The 15,507-nt window shown below is 39.4% G+C and overlaps 1 protein-coding gene across 4 annotated transcripts; it reads right to left on the bottom strand.

Moving 5' to 3' along the window:
- Window positions 1-831: 831 nt before the first annotated feature.
- On the bottom strand, window positions 832-11,465 carry LOC131248319 (spindle and kinetochore-associated protein 1 homolog). 4 transcript variants are annotated; one of them, XM_058248568.1, is made up of 10 exons: window positions 11,168-11,465; window positions 10,869-10,993; window positions 8,908-9,017; window positions 8,723-8,801; window positions 4,947-5,014; window positions 3,919-4,024; window positions 3,804-3,833; window positions 3,552-3,665; window positions 2,087-2,201; window positions 832-1,163 (listed from the first exon to the last, which is right to left on the bottom strand). In XM_058248568.1, exons 1-9 carry the CDS (start codon window positions 11,190-11,192, stop codon window positions 2,124-2,126), a joined length of 735 nt encoding a protein of 244 aa, XP_058104551.1. In that variant the 5' UTR covers window positions 11,193-11,465; the 3' UTR covers window positions 832-1,163; window positions 2,087-2,123. The 4 variants fall into 4 exon arrangements, with proteins under 4 accessions (XP_058104551.1, XP_058104550.1, XP_058104547.1 ...); XM_058248567.1 differs by having other exon boundaries at window positions 832-1,191; window positions 11,090-11,461; XM_058248564.1 differs by having other exon boundaries at window positions 11,090-11,459.
- Between the last annotated feature and the right edge of the window lie 4,042 nt (window positions 11,466-15,507).

Here is a 15,507-nt window from a genome sequence, read left to right as displayed (position 1 = left end):
GAGGTAGATCCAAGACTCGAGTAGACCACATGGTGGGGATGAAACGGCTAACATAGAAAATTTATTTGGGGGCATAAAAGTTTTGGATTAAGCCAATTTTTGTATTTTCCCTTCGTCTAGGCCCATGTGACCTTATGAATAGGCAGATGGCAAATAAACATCCCCATGGCCCTAGGAAGGTTTCAACAGTGGATATCATTTTCAATGCTGCTTCCTGCGGTGTGGTCCACCAAAGACATGGATCTGCCTCAACTTTTTTTGGATTACACCCTAAAATGATATGGAAAAATGGATTGATGGTGGATAAAACCCATGCATCACAGTAGGCCCCTCAGAGCCCCACCTGTACCCAATCCGCATCCAGCAAGAACATGGACGATCCAAATCATCAAACCATCTCAGCATGTGAGCCTCAGTGGGTGGTTGGATCCTGAATCACCAGGGAGGCAAAAGAAACTCACAAGACATTGATACACTAGCGTGACCACCAAAGAAATGCACGTGGCGAGAATGACCTCATTTTAATCCCTTCAAACCATAGGCCCCACTGCAGATGGAGCATTTCCAAAATGAAATTGAATGAACAAATCCTAATTAACCCTTGATTAGTGGATATTTGTTTGTCGTATAAGTGAATTTTGAGAGTCCACCTTTTCGCATTCTGACTGTTGCTTTGTAGACAACAATGGGACAGTCGACGTCATCATTCTAGTGTGATTTTTCGGTTGAAAAGATCCACAAGAGCATAATGGTTTGGATTGAGATTCGTCCCCTGGATGTGAAATTGGTTGTATGCACGAGTATGGTTTTATAACCTTTTCGAAATGAACAAAAGAAAACACGAGCAATTAGGTAAGAACATAGTTCTGAGAACATGAGGTTTGCTCCCTCCATTAGTGCAAACAGGGCATGTCTAAATCATCAGAGCAACACATCAGGTGAAACAATCAGGCTAGTGTACACATTCACGTGGCTACCCTGATACAAAAGAAATGAAGGACTTCAAAAGGAAAAAAGTCAAAAAGCTTTACAACAGCCTATGCATGACTTGCACATCTGGCCCACCTTATCAGGACCAGCGTGATTTGTATGCATGACCATCTTCACGTTGGGACTCACCTTAGCCTACAGTTAGATGTCCCAGGTTGGCTGCTGCGTGTAAACTGCATGTGGAGAGGGGTAGGTTTGATGCTAGCAAGTGTCAAATTACAAGTTAAAAATAAATAAATAAAATTAAACAAAAGAAGAAGAAGATAGTGTTACACTGAAAGCGAGCATAATCTAGTGCGAAAAGCAGATACCTATGTGAGTTATCAAGTATTCAATGGCCACGCAAGTGGCACATGTGTATAAGATCTGGATTTGTTCATCTACTGCGCCTACCATGGATAGGCCATACATGAAAGCTGCACCAATCAAATGACCCATACAACAACTGAAAGATTTTTGCCAGAGGAGCCTAGGCCATTGATTGGAATTGTTCGGAGTCCTCCAATCAGTGGCTAGAATCATATGACTGGCGTGAAAGTTCTAGATCTCTTACACAAGTACCACATTCACAGATATTGAATGCCTGATAACTTTTAGATTGATGTAACTGGATCCTCTCTAATGAGATGGTAGTACCTTAGTAGGATATTACATTAGTTTGGAGGAATTATATCATCCTTGACACAAGGATATGCAAAGCATCCTTGAGCTTTAGTTTGTACAGTGTGGCCCATGTCTCACTGATCCAGGCCATTGGTTGGCTACAATCATGGACAGCTCATTACCTAGAATTAATCTAGATAAGTGTAACCATCCAATTAAGGGCCTGCAAATAGATGGTTAAAAAGAGAAATATAGCAATGGTCCACATTCAAGTGAAGAAAAGAGCCAAGCTTTTGTCTATGATCCTTTAATTTTGGGAGATTCTTGGTGCATGGCTCATCGATATGGGTCTCATAAGACAATGGTTTAAATCACTGAACCATAGCCTGCTTGTGCAAACTGAAAACTAGGGCATACGATCCACAACTAGAAAAGATCAAAATAAAAAACCTACTTGAATTTTAACTAGTGGGAAAGTCAAAAGAAGACATACAATGTTTCTGGTCGATTCACATATACACAATGACCGATCAGTGTGGCTTAGAGAGGGTGATCACACGATGATGCCCAATTCGAGTTTCATGGACACGACCAAGATGTCGAAGGACCTGTCAAATACATCAAGGAACTGTTGGAATCCAATATAATCGATCTAATGTATGGGGTCTCAATGCATGGCTCAGTGGCAGACACGCTGCGTTTTGACACTGAAGTCATGGGTTTGAGTACCCATGTGGGGCGTGTGTGTGGGAGGGCACGTGTAAAAAAGAAAAAACTAATGTGTGCACATCTAATTAAGTTCTGACTCGAGAATGACCACCCCTTGATTGCTCCCGCGAAAATGGACAAATTCATGGTTCCAAAACATTGGAAAATTAAATACCTTTGTTGCATCCAATTATCTGCTCTGATGACTTTAGTATGCATCTTAAGAAGTTAGTGGGAACCAAAAAACTAGGGATGTGTTGGATAAGTGAATTGAATTGTCAACCCTCAATTTAATCAAGATGAAATGTTGAAACTAATGACTAATGAGACTACATTTCTTTCAAGTCCATCTTCATTCGATGATAATTTAAATGCAGTATGATTAGTGCATCCAAACACGCCATAGGAAAACATGTCTTTGTTAGAATTTTTGAGCATTACATATAATTGTGGCTTTCCTTGATGAATATTCCAGTGCGGCTTTTTGTGAATTTTCCTAAAACTTGTTTTACATGCTTGTTACCTTCAGGTGAAAGGATAATTCAGAAAATATTTAATTCAATGAAGGGAAATGATTGTGCTGAAGAGCTCACTTATGTGCAAAGAGACCAATAAGCATATGCTTTTTTCTCTAAAGACGTATCCTCTCTTTTTGTTCCCAAGATCTCAAGGACCATAAACATCTAATAATGAGTGATTTTCCACCCATGAATTTCTATGTTTAAGCATCATGTACCAGTTTTGCCTATATTGAAAATCACAGGTTTGACAGATGATTGTAGCCCTTCTTTTAAAGGGGAAAAAAATCAGCAGTCCTCGTCCTCATACCTCATCAATTCCTAACTATTTACATTAACAAAATACAATCCACAGCAATGGGATAAATATGGCCCGAACAAGACAAAAATGTGTGCATAGCCCAAACAGCAAGGGTTTTATGATTAATAGCTAGGCACAACATCAATACCATATATCTTGTAGGATTGAGCTACATGCATGATTATGTCTATGAAGCAAACCAAAAGTCAGATAAGTTTTTTGACTTTGGATGCTTAATCTGAGTGCAACAGATTCCAACCATCAAGATCATGATACATGCACAAACATATGTCTTCATTGTTGTGTGTGCAATTCTCAGTATTGTAAACATGATTTGCTCATTGATACCCTACTTCTGCATGTTAGGATGGTACTCATTGTGTTTGTATTCTCTCATATAATTATTAAAAAAGCAATAAGCAAACACTCACGGTCAGAATTGCTTTTCCAGTGTTGTCAAGCTTCAGTCCTGGACCTTTCATATCAGTTTCAAGGAAAAAATGTTTTCCTTTTACAGCTTCTGTCATTGCAATATCTCTTAGTTCCTGCATGTTTTCCATGGTAATGTTGTCATTGTATTTCAACTTTGCCATCTAATGGCAACAGGAATAGAAGTTGAATGCCTATAGAGTAACTATTCAAATGGACTTTGCAGATTGTGAGCTGAATTGAGATTTACTTACTAGAGCCCTTTCCCAAGTATCTTCTGCCAACTTCATCAACACAAAAGAAAGGAAATCAAGATAAATGACAAATCAATTGAAACTAAAAACTGGAAGAAGATGGCACAACACCAACCTTCTTTTTGGGGGCTGCAATAAGCTGGGCATTAGCATCTGCATATGTTGCCATGTCATTGACAGCAGCATTCACCTTGTCCAGTGTGAGCCTCCCCCTCATATAGCTGCAACACAGAAAAATTGAAACCTGGGATTGGTTGGGCAGCTTTGGCCGTATCTACTTAGTTGAAACATGCTGATGTAGAAGTTGAACTGCTTGAAAACATGCAATATGATGCCCTTAAATTGTGATAATAAAAATTCTCCCTTGTCAATTCAGATTTCCCTGCCCACCTTCTGACCACTTATAAGGAGAAATAAAAATGGCTGACAGAGTGCATTGTGCCCTTCTTGCTAAACTCGACAGTCTTTCTTTTCTCTGGTAGGTATGAGACAGTTAAGAATGTATGAACATTAGATGCTTTGTGATCAATTAACTCAAGTCTGAGACTTATGTTACATAATCACAGCAGTATTGCTGCTAGGCCCATTACATCTAGTAGACATCTGAATTCTCCACACAAATCTACCTGAATTTAGCCATTAAAGAAGCTACTTGTAGCCTACCCTGTGAATTATCGCCAATTTATCCAACTGGTTTGACACTCCATGTTCTAGGAGTTCCATTTGGCTCCTATACAAATCCTAAACTCAAGCCTCTGCGGGAAAAGTGAGCATTCAATAGTATATTCAATGTATGTCCCTAATAATTAGATGCATTACGATAGATATCTTTTTAGGAACTCTCTTCACTCGTCTCTCACAACATTTTTAGAAATCCATCTCCATGCATATGCTAGCATATAGTGGGGTTCACAGGGCAACCCATTATCAACAGTGACATATTGCCTTTAACTAAAGCAATCTCTTCCTTCCAACATTTAGTTGAAAGATCAACAAGTGGAGTATAGATTGGTTCTGGAGCAATTTGCTTCCACCACATACTCAAAAAATGGCTGTGAATAGTCCAAACAAGGGACATCATTGATTCACTATGATACTAAGACACCATCAAAATCACTGTTCAGATAAGGAATATCTACTCACGATGACAGAGAGTCGAGCTCCTCTGCAGTGATAAACCAGCGAGGTGCTGATGCACGGCCCTTTTTCTCCTGCAGATAAAACAAATCAATGTGTAAAAAATAACAATGATACTTTCATCAACCTAAATCAGAAATTAAAATATTAATGTACCAAATATATCACATGATATGTCCACTTAAACAGATTGAACATTCTGAGCTTATGCTTTGGGAGAAGATTGAAGCTCGGTAAGCATTTTTCATTTCAGTGTCGGACTCCTAAAATTAAGAAACTAATTAATCTTAATGTTAGTCAAAGGACTATCCAGGAAACAGTTGCGATTGGGAACCATCGATTCCACTTGAAATGAATGTCATTGTCATGACTTACAGATTACTGAGCCAATGCCCTTATGCTTTTATCTTCTTCACATAGAGTTGTGGAAGCTTCTCTAACATCTTGATGGAAAATGCAGGCATTTCTCATATGCCAACATGTGTGGCTATTTAGTTGATTAAGGAATTGCTGACAACTTCTTCATGCTTTCATCATTTGCTAGAATTCAGAAATAGTTCATCTTCATTTCAATCTGGCTTGCTTCTGCACTTGCCTCAATTTAATCATGATGTATTAAATTATATTGCTTTATTTTACACAGTCCTATATACAGGCCTTTTATTTTGTTTTTTTTACAGACATTCATGCAATTAAAATTTCCATTTAATCTATGCCGTTGATCCTCAAGTCTGAATCAACACTCCAAAGTTGGTCTCCTAGGATTGGCATATTATACTCGACTTCCATTTTGTAGGTTAAACCGTGACATAGGATTGTGAGATGGATGAAAGCCTAGAAGAGGAAGGATAGAAATAGAAATGAATTCATTCGCGGGAACTTAGGAGTAGCACCGATAGGTAATAATATGAGGAAAAGTAGACTTAGATGGTTTGGTCATGTGAAACGGAGACCAAGAACTACACTGGTTAGGAGTGAGTCGGTACAAGTTGAAGGCTCTAGAAGGGCAAGGGAAAGGCCTAAAAGGACGTGTGGAGGTAGAAAGAAAAGACTTGATGACCTACTGTCAAACTGAAGTTATGGCCCTTGATAGAGTGGAATGGCGGGAACAGGATTCATGTAGCCGACCCCAATTAATTAAGATAAGGCTTAGATGGTGAAAAACCAAGGGTGGTTCAAAAAAAAAAAAAAACAAGAGGATCTTGGAGAATAGTTCACCATCACTTCGAGATTTCCAAAATATATACCCCGGTTATGGATTGTAGTCCTAAATGGCATTCAAAACAACATAGAATGAAGATTCCATGCATGCTTCCTGTATGTACAATGCTGTAGCAAGTAACAATACTGATGGAGACATCTTGCGCACACGCACGCACCTCCTACGCACGTACGCAAGGAGGAGGAGGGCCCCACCATCGATCCGGATCAATGATGACGTCCAGGGAGGGCCTCCTAATTAGAGGACTGTGTGTTGGTTCCTTGGAGTGGACCCGATCGTCATGTGAATCCCACCATTGGATCTCATGATCGTGGCCCACTACTCTAGATGATCTAGTATTTTGAGTTTTGCTTATTTTTGTTATTAGGAATATCATGGACAGTTTAGATTACTTTGATTAGTTGTTATTTTTGTTACTTCGTCTCTAAGTAATAGGGTGCGCACATGACGTGACTTTTAGGGTATAGGTTTTTCTTATAAATAGGCAACCCCTTGTAGGGTTTTTGGCATTGAATATTATGAATAAAATTCTGCATTTTCCTGCTTCTCTAATTCTCTGAGTTATGGAAATCCAATTAGGTGCGAAACTCTCCTTTCTTCGAAGGGCTAACTACCGTGGTGCGAAGCCACACCCATCTCCTATCATCCATAATCATCATCTCTTACAGTCATCCACTCTTCAAATCCACCTTTATTGTGTAGTCAATCCTTCTCTACAACAAATTTCTAAAATTAGGCCTTGCAGAAGGGCTGAAACTTCGGCGGAGCACCGTGCTCAAACCAGTCATCCGTTCGATCTGAAAATTGGCGTGTGGGTGGCCCACTCCTGGCCGACCCTTGTTGACCCCTTTTGGATTCGTGGGTCCCACACATGTGAGGGCCACAATCCACGCATGTGCGTCAGGACCGCTTGCTGCCCACATGCATGGACTGATCCCGGGTTCTCTCTTTCCTCTCTTTCACTCATCTCTCACGATATTTCCCTAGCCCTAACCCTAGCTTATCCTAAATCCCAATTTCTATTCCCCTTTTTCAACCCTAGGGTTTCCTAAATTGAAACATGTGAATCCCATTGATTGGGGAAATAATTCTTTGCATTTGTGGATGAATCTACTCTCCTTTGATCATTGTTTGGTCTATAATTTTAATTGATCTAGCCCTAGCACGTGTAGGCTTGGACCGTTGTAGATTCCCCTTGATTGAATGCTTGACTTCATGTGGGATGTGGAAGTTTTGTGAATGTTTCTAAATTAGTATGATCTAAAGTCTAAAATCTTACATATCATGTTTAATTTCCATGTCCTGCATCAAATACAGTTTGAAGGGTAGATAAATCCATGACTTCAGTACTCTGTTTCACGCTAGAGAATGTAGTTTTTCTGCTCTTAAGAACAGAAAAAATTATCTGGTCCCATTTATTTACTTCACATGTCAGTGTTCAGACGGGATAGAAGCATTTGGTGAAAGATGTATCTATGATGACATTTTCATAAATTGTAACAGTCAACTTCTATGTGCATTTGTACTGGAAGATATCTGGAAAGGAGACAACTAAAACTGCAAGTTGATTATCCACTCTTTATTTTATTTTATTTTCCTTTTCTTTCCTTTCCTTTTTTTTTTTTTTTTTGAAAAGAGGCCAATTCCCTGACAACACTATCTTTAAGCAAATGAAGAGCAGGGAGCTATTGTCACTCACTCAGCAATTGGCAAACCTCACTCGCTTTCTCTTTTGGTATCTCTCCTAAAGATTTAGGGACTGGCCAGGAGACCTGTTGTGGAAAGCATCAGCCTCCGATCAGACTAAAATCTTAACAACATAGTCAATTGAGTTATGGCAAGTTTGGGTATGCCAGTTTCCAGTTTCCACATGAGAAGTGGGATGTGCCCCACCCAAATCACCACTGACTTGAAGGAAGAAAATGACTTAGGGAACAATGCAGCTTTTCCATGTGGTTTCCAAGTGAAAAACACAATCCCAAATAGGCAGTTGAAAGGATTTTTGTACATCTGTCAATGATCATCCCATGTAATGATGATTTGCGGTACACCCAAATAGGCCCTTATCTCTATCAACACTCATTTGGCATTCATTTCATAGGTATTGATGTCTGACTAGTGGCAACAACTGATGTTGAGAGCTGAAATTTTGAATTATTATCAACGTTCAAAATAAAGGTATATGAGAGAGTATCAGCCAACTTCAAAACCAATATGTATCGGACCATCGGTACATATTAGCTGACACCTGCTACCTGTTGGTTGTACCATTGTGAGTTTTGACTGATGAAGTGAACTATCAGCAATAAATATATTAAAAAAAGAAAAGAAAAGCTCACACACACCATATCATTTTTCAAAATACTGATACATATCAGCTGATTTGATACGTATCAACCGATATTTTGAATCATGATTATCATCATCAATCAGTTAGAAGTGGAAAACAGGGAATACTCTTCTTGGAATCAAAATTACATAATTATTTCACAAATGTTTCGCTGGAAAGTTATCACTAATCTGAAAAAATACCACCCACCAGGCCACCAGTGATTCTTACCTTTGGCAATGCTGCTGGCTCCTCCTGGACTTTCACAGGCATAGAAGGGAGATCGTAGTTGGATGTTTCCTGCATCAAACTGAACCCAGAAAATCTAACTGCTCATCAACCCAACATGCAGCAGGCTGCTCTGCATATGGCAATTTGAATAATGTACTACTAGCCATATTATCTATAACATTTACCAATTGGGGTTCTGGTTCAATATGCTGGTGGTTTCATGCAAGTGTGATGGCATATGAGCAAGCATGTGCTGCAATTTCCTTTGCTGATGCAGCGACTGCTCAATGAGTTTCTGCCTCAGAAAGATAAAACAAATTAAGAAAAGAAAGAAATATAACTAAGGATGTGTGCTGATGCATAATGGATCCAATTACAAATACACAGGCTGCATTTGGATGCACTACTGAATTGAATTGCAATAATTCAGTTAAGGGACTGTTTGATTTTCCAATTTCCTATGAAATGCAAGGTAAATGAACCATCATTATCATTTCTAGTTGTTTGTTTAATGAGGAATTATGGCTCATAGACCGAGAGTCAAATATACTTGTGAAAGAAGGAGGTAAAGTAAAATGTAATCATTACATTTTCACATTACAGAACCACCATTTTTACAGTAATTTCTTCAAGGTGAAACAAACAATGTAACAAAATCATCATTGCAGTCAAATGCATATGATGTGACCACCGAATTACAAGAGTAAATAATCATGACCCATTTACAAAGATTTACCGTTGTAATTGGAAAACCAAACAGGCCCTAAGGGGTCGTTTGGATGGTGGTAAATGGTTTAAGTTAAATCATTTACAGGCTATAAGCAATGTTGTCAAAAGCGATCGCATAATTGCATAATGCCATCCATATGACATATGTGATGGTTGCATATGCCATCTGGATGGTATGCGATCGCATATTGTATGAAGTGATCGCATAATGGCATATGCAATTGCTTACTTTCCACTTCTTATTTTTTCAATTTTTTTTTTCAAAAAAAAAAGTGCAATCGGTTATGTGATTGTGCGATCACATAAGCAATCAGGCATAAGAGATCGTACAAGATTGCTTATGCCATTTGACAACATTGGCTGTAAGGCTTTAAGTTGAAAATGATTTACTAGTAAGTCATTTACAATGTTTGGATAGCCTGTAAATGGTTTACATCCTATAATTGTGTATTCACACCTGAGATAGTTTAGAGAAGTAATTCATTAAAAAACATTCAAATGGCATATAAGAGTGGATTTTAAAGTGGATCATTGGGTTAAGCCCATCTCACTAAAGCTTATGGTTGATCCTCACATAAAACCAAGCGGTAGGTGAGCCATAGAAGTGGGCCCACGAATTCAAATGCTCTTTTATAAGGCTGGTAGCAAGATCTATTGCCGTTGGTGGAGAGAGAGAGAGAGAGAGAGAGAGAGAGAGAGAGAGAGAGAGAGCCATTGGAGTTCCTGGATACAATGGAGAGAGGGAGGTGCGTATCTCCCAACCTTACAAAAAGGAGCCGTTGGAGGCTTCTAGCTGGTAAATCATTTGCTAGCAAATCAAATCCCAGCTTTTTGCTAGCAAATGAGAAGGAGAAAAAAGTGGTAAATCATTTACAACTTGCCTCATTTACCACCATCCAAACAACCCATAAGTAAAAGGGGAAATGATATAACATTTATGATTTTTTATTTTTTATTTACCTAGCATTTGTGGTGAGGAAGTAGCCCCTTCCACGACCAACGTGAAAGTAGCACAATTACAATTTGGAGTCGAAACCTTCAATATCAACAATAAGGAACGGAATTACAATTTGGACATTTTCACCTTATCAGACTGATAATTATAATGTGGGTCCATTTGTGCATCCAAACACACAGTTTAAGCAAGAGGAAAGGGCAAAACTACTGATGATTCCTAATTGCAATTCCATTCCTTTCATGCCTAACTTCAAAGTAACCTAATTGCAATTTGGAGCCAGTACTCAATACAGCCGCTCATGTAATTGTGATTTGCTTCTTTCACTTTTATTAGATTAAATTATTGCAATTCAATTGACAGTGCATCCAAACACACCCTAATTCACATGGGAAAGCAATGAATCGAATGTATTGGTAGAGATATCGAGAACATGAGAAATCCTAAGAGGGAGATAAATACCTTGGCCTTGGGGATGGCTTCTATCTCCTCTCGCAATCGGTCCTTGATCGCCTGCATCTGATATTCCATTGTCTTCACAGCCGTATCTACAGCGGACAGATCGGCGATGCTGGTAGCTGGATACACTGCAAGAACGAAAAAGGTTATTTTCTTCGTTGGAGAGAGAGAGAGAGAGAGAGAGAGAGAGAGAGAGAGAGAGAGAGAGAGAGAGATGTTATTACTATTGCGAGCAATGACGAGTTCCTGGAGCTCGACGATGCGAGTATTGAAGGAAGAGATGAGGGAATCGAGGGAAGAACCTGCTTGCTTCATGTTACTATCCATCGCGTCGGACGGACCTTACTGTTTGGGGTTTTTGGTTTCCTTGGCTTTCTTCCTCTCGAGTTTGAAATGAGCTTGTTGGGCGGGAAATGAAAGAGGTGAAGAACCCTTCGCGCTGGAGAAGATGCACGACAGCGATGGGGAGTTATATGATACTCAGGCAGCTTACGACGCTTGATACGCAAGCACTAAGAAATTGTACAAGTGGCAACATTAACTCAACTTAATCAAATTAAGTGTGGAACCCACTGTCTCTATATAAATCACGATTAAAAATTCAGGTTATTTGAATGATCGTAACTTCTGATTCGCTGGACACTTGTTTGTTGAAAGAGGACCGTTGGATTTTTTCGTTATTAACCGTCTAATAAATGTCCACCGATCCTTTGATCAGATAATTAAACAGCCGTAATTTCTGGTTCATCACACATCTAAACTGAAATCCATAATATGATTGGTTTAATCGACTTACTTATAGCCACGTGTGCAATTTCTAAAGTGTCTGCGTATCATCCTTCACACTCTTCTTTTGCTGTAGTATCAAAGTTCTGCCAATTTGAACGCCCTTTGCTATTTAGATTTGGAAATCGTGCACACGAGCTGCGTGGCACACGTGTGAGAGTTCTCTGTCCTTTTTTCGGTGCGGATTGGATACTACCCCACGAGGACCTTGCTAAAGACGGGACGGCCCTGTCAGGGGCTATGTGGGGCCCGACCGGACCGCCCGTCCCTAACTGGGTCCTGGGGTTAGAGAGCGAATTCGGTGTTACTGGGTTTCATCTTAGTGGTTGTTACCCTTACCGTGCCCACCTTAATGTTGTGCTGTATATCCATGCCGTCCCTATATTTCTACAGATCATTTTAGTACTTAGTCCAAAAACTTAAGCATGTCCAAATATCAGTGAGAAATTTGCGACTGTACGACCCATTTATGGCCCGTTTAGGAAACTACGCCCACCTCATTTTCCTTTGCGAGAATACGCCCGAGCTGTACGGAAGGCTTGCAAAAGGTCGAAAATGCCCCTGCTTGTTCCTTCAAGCGGATATGTGGCGCTCGAAGATCAGCGCTGACACTCCTCGAACTCCGAATTGTACGAACGGTTCAAAAGATATCAGAGTTACATGGACCCACAGTTACGTATTTATTATATCCACAACGTTCATCCATAGTTCGAGATCATTTCGGAGCATTATCAAAAAAAAAAAAATCCTATCCAAAGATCAACTGGACCACTCCACAAAGAGCAACGGGAAAATTGATTTTAACCGTTAAAAATTTTGTAGGGCCCACCATAACATTTATTTTCCATCCAATATATTCATAATGTCACAAAGACCTGGATGAAGAGGAAAAACAAATTTTGTAATGATCCAAAACTTCTGGGACCCTGAAAAGGTTTCAATGGTAGACGTTCAATCTTCCACTGCCTTTTACAGTGTGGTCCACTTGATAGCTAAATCTGTCTTATTTTTCTTCCCAAGCATTAGTACGAGTTCGCAAAATAGATAGACAGTTTAGATATAACACGTACCTCATAAAAGGACCCACAAAGGCGGTGGGGATTACAACAGGGAAAAAAAAGAGCCGGTATCTTTGGCTACGGATTATAACCGCGATAACCGCCACCAATGCTTTTTCAATATGTCCTCTACGATACATCAAAGGTCTTTCGATATATACTTCGATATATCGAATATCTTTCGATTAATCGGAAAAGGTCCAAAACTGTTCAGCAACTTTGCATAAAAAATCTTGCAATTTTCGATTAATCGAAGTGTATTCGATATGTATCGAAGATATAGCTACAGATTATAGCTGTAGCCATAACTGTAGTCCGTAAAAGTCTATGCAAATTTTTTTATTTTTTATTTTTTAGTTTTTATTTTTTACATGGAGAACTTTATTCTACCTACAATTTTCTCTAATACATATTTATATAAATATGTATATATAAGCATATAAAAAAAAATTCTCTCTTTTTTTCATTTATTTCTCTATTCATTCAACAAGAATATCTTATAAACCAAAATTAGTTACTTGATGTACCCTATATGATTTTGGGGTAGGAGAAGATACTTTAGCCAACTAACCTAGTTATTTTCTAAGATTCCATCAGGTCGATGGTCGAAAATCCATTTCATTCACTTTGCGGTCAATTTCAATCAGTTCGTGGTCATTTCCATGCATTTCACCGTCAATTCCCTCCACTTCACAGATAATTCCATGCATTTCACGGTCATCCCAAACTATTTCGTGTTGATTCACGGTCGTTTCGAGGCATTTCGCGGTCAATTCCCTTCACTTCATGATCATTTGCATGCATTTCGCGCTCAAATCGCTTCAAACCATGATCATTCCCATGCACTTCACGGTCATCCCAAACAATTCAGTGTTGATTCACGGTCGTTTCGAGACATTTCGCGGTCAATTCCCTTCACTTCACGGTCAGTTGCATGCAACTGACCGCTGATCATGAATTGATGCGATTTGAGCGCGAAATGCATGCAAATGACAGTGAAGTGAAGGGAATTGACCGCGAAATGCCTCGAAACGACCGTGAATCAACACGGAATTGTTTGGAATGACCGTGAAATGCATGGGAATGATCATGGTTTGAAGCGAATTGACCGCGAAATGCATGCAAATGACCGTGAAGTGAAGTGAATTTGAACTCGAAATGCCTCGAAACGACCGTGAATCAACACGGAATTATTTGGGACGACCGTGAAGTGCATGGGAATGATCATGGTTTGAAGCAATTTGACAGCCATGCAACTGACCGTGAAGTGAGGCGAATTGATCGCGAAATGCCTCGAAACGACCGTGAATCAACACGGAATTGTTTGGAATGACCGCGAAATGCATGGGAATGATCATGGTTTGAAGCGAATTGACCGCAAAATGCATGTAAATGACCGTGGAGTGAAGCGAATTGACCGCGAAATGCCTCAAAACGACCGTGAATCAACACGGAATTGTTTAGGACGACCTTGAAGTGCATGGGAATGATCATGGTTTGAAGCGAATTGATCGCGAAATGCATGCAACTGACCGTGGAGTGAAGGGAATTGACCGCGAAATGCCTCGGAACCTGTGAATCAACACGAATTGTTTGGGATGACGCGAAATGCATGGGAATGATCATGGTTTGAAGCGATTTGGCGCGAAATGCATGCAAAATGACCTGCATGAAGGGAATTGACCGCGAAATGCCTCGAACGGATAGTGAATCAACACGGAATTGTTTGGGATAGTGCGAAATGCATGGGAATGATCATGGTTTGAAGCGATTGCGAAATGCATGCAAATGACCATGCAGTGAAGCGAATTGAACGAAATGCCTCAAATTGGAATCAACACGGAATTGTTTGGGATGACCGCGAAATGCATAGGAATGATCATGGTTTGAAGCGATTTGACCGCGAAATGCATGCAAATGACCGTGGAGTGAAGGGAATTGACCGCGAAATGCCTCGAAACGACCGTGAATCAACACAGAATTGTTTGGGATGACTGCGAAATGCATAGGAATGATCATGATTTGAAGCGATTTGACCGCGAAATGCATGCAAATGACCATGGAGTGAAAGGAATTGACCGCGAAATGCCTCGAAACGACCGTGAATCAACACGGAATTGTTTGGGACGACCGTGAAGTGCATGGGAATGATCATGGTTTGAAGAGAATTGACCGCGAAATGCATGCAAATGACCATGCAACTTAAGAGACTAGAAGAAGCACACTATGAACACAACTTGGAAAACATGGAGTGTGTACCGACATGGGTGTGTACTAACAAGCTAACCTAAAAAAGTAAAACAAAAAAAATATATAAAAAAAATAAAAAAAAACACATTAGAAAAAAAACAGAAAAATTACACTTCGATATATCGAATAGAATACGATATATCGAAACTCTTCGATATAATCGAAACCTAATCGATTAATGGTAGAGTAAGTTGTCGATTATATCGAAATCTAGTCGATATAATATTAGTAAGTCATCCTTACAACCGACCGATATATCGACTATTATTCGATTGATCGAAAATAGTCACACACTGTCCAGCGACAAAATACTTTTTAAATTGTATTATCGATATAATCGAGTAGATGTCGATATATCGAGGTATCGATATATCGACTAGATTTCGATATATCGAAAATTGTCAGAAAATGTCCAGCGTCGAACTGCTTTTTTAGTGCAATTTTTCTGTTTTTTTTCTAATGTGTTTTTTTATTTTTTTTATATATTTTTTTTGTTTTACTTTTTTAGGTTAGCTTGTTAGTACACACCCATGTCGGTACACACTCCA

Source organism: Magnolia sinica, chromosome 6 (genome assembly GCF_029962835.1).
Source record: "Magnolia sinica isolate HGM2019 chromosome 6, MsV1, whole genome shotgun sequence".
NCBI lineage: Eukaryota > Viridiplantae > Streptophyta > Magnoliopsida > Magnoliales > Magnoliaceae > Magnolia > Magnolia sinica.
The sequence above is the reverse complement of the archived record's forward strand: the minus strand, read 5'-3'. Positions and strand labels throughout refer to the sequence as shown.

Coding starts and splice junctions, on each gene's coding strand:
- LOC131248319 (XM_058248567.1), bottom strand. CDS start 11,192: ATGGATAGTAACATGAAGCAAGCAGGTTCTTCCCTCGATTCCCTCATC. Junction 4,025..4,946: donor GAGCTCGACTCTCTGTCATC/GTGAGTAGATAT, acceptor TCTGTGTTGCAG/CTATATGAGGGGGAGGCTCA. Junction 3,834..3,918: donor TTGCAGCCCCCAAAAAGAAG/GTTGGTGTTGTG, acceptor GTGTTGATGAAG/TTGGCAGAAGATACTTGGGA.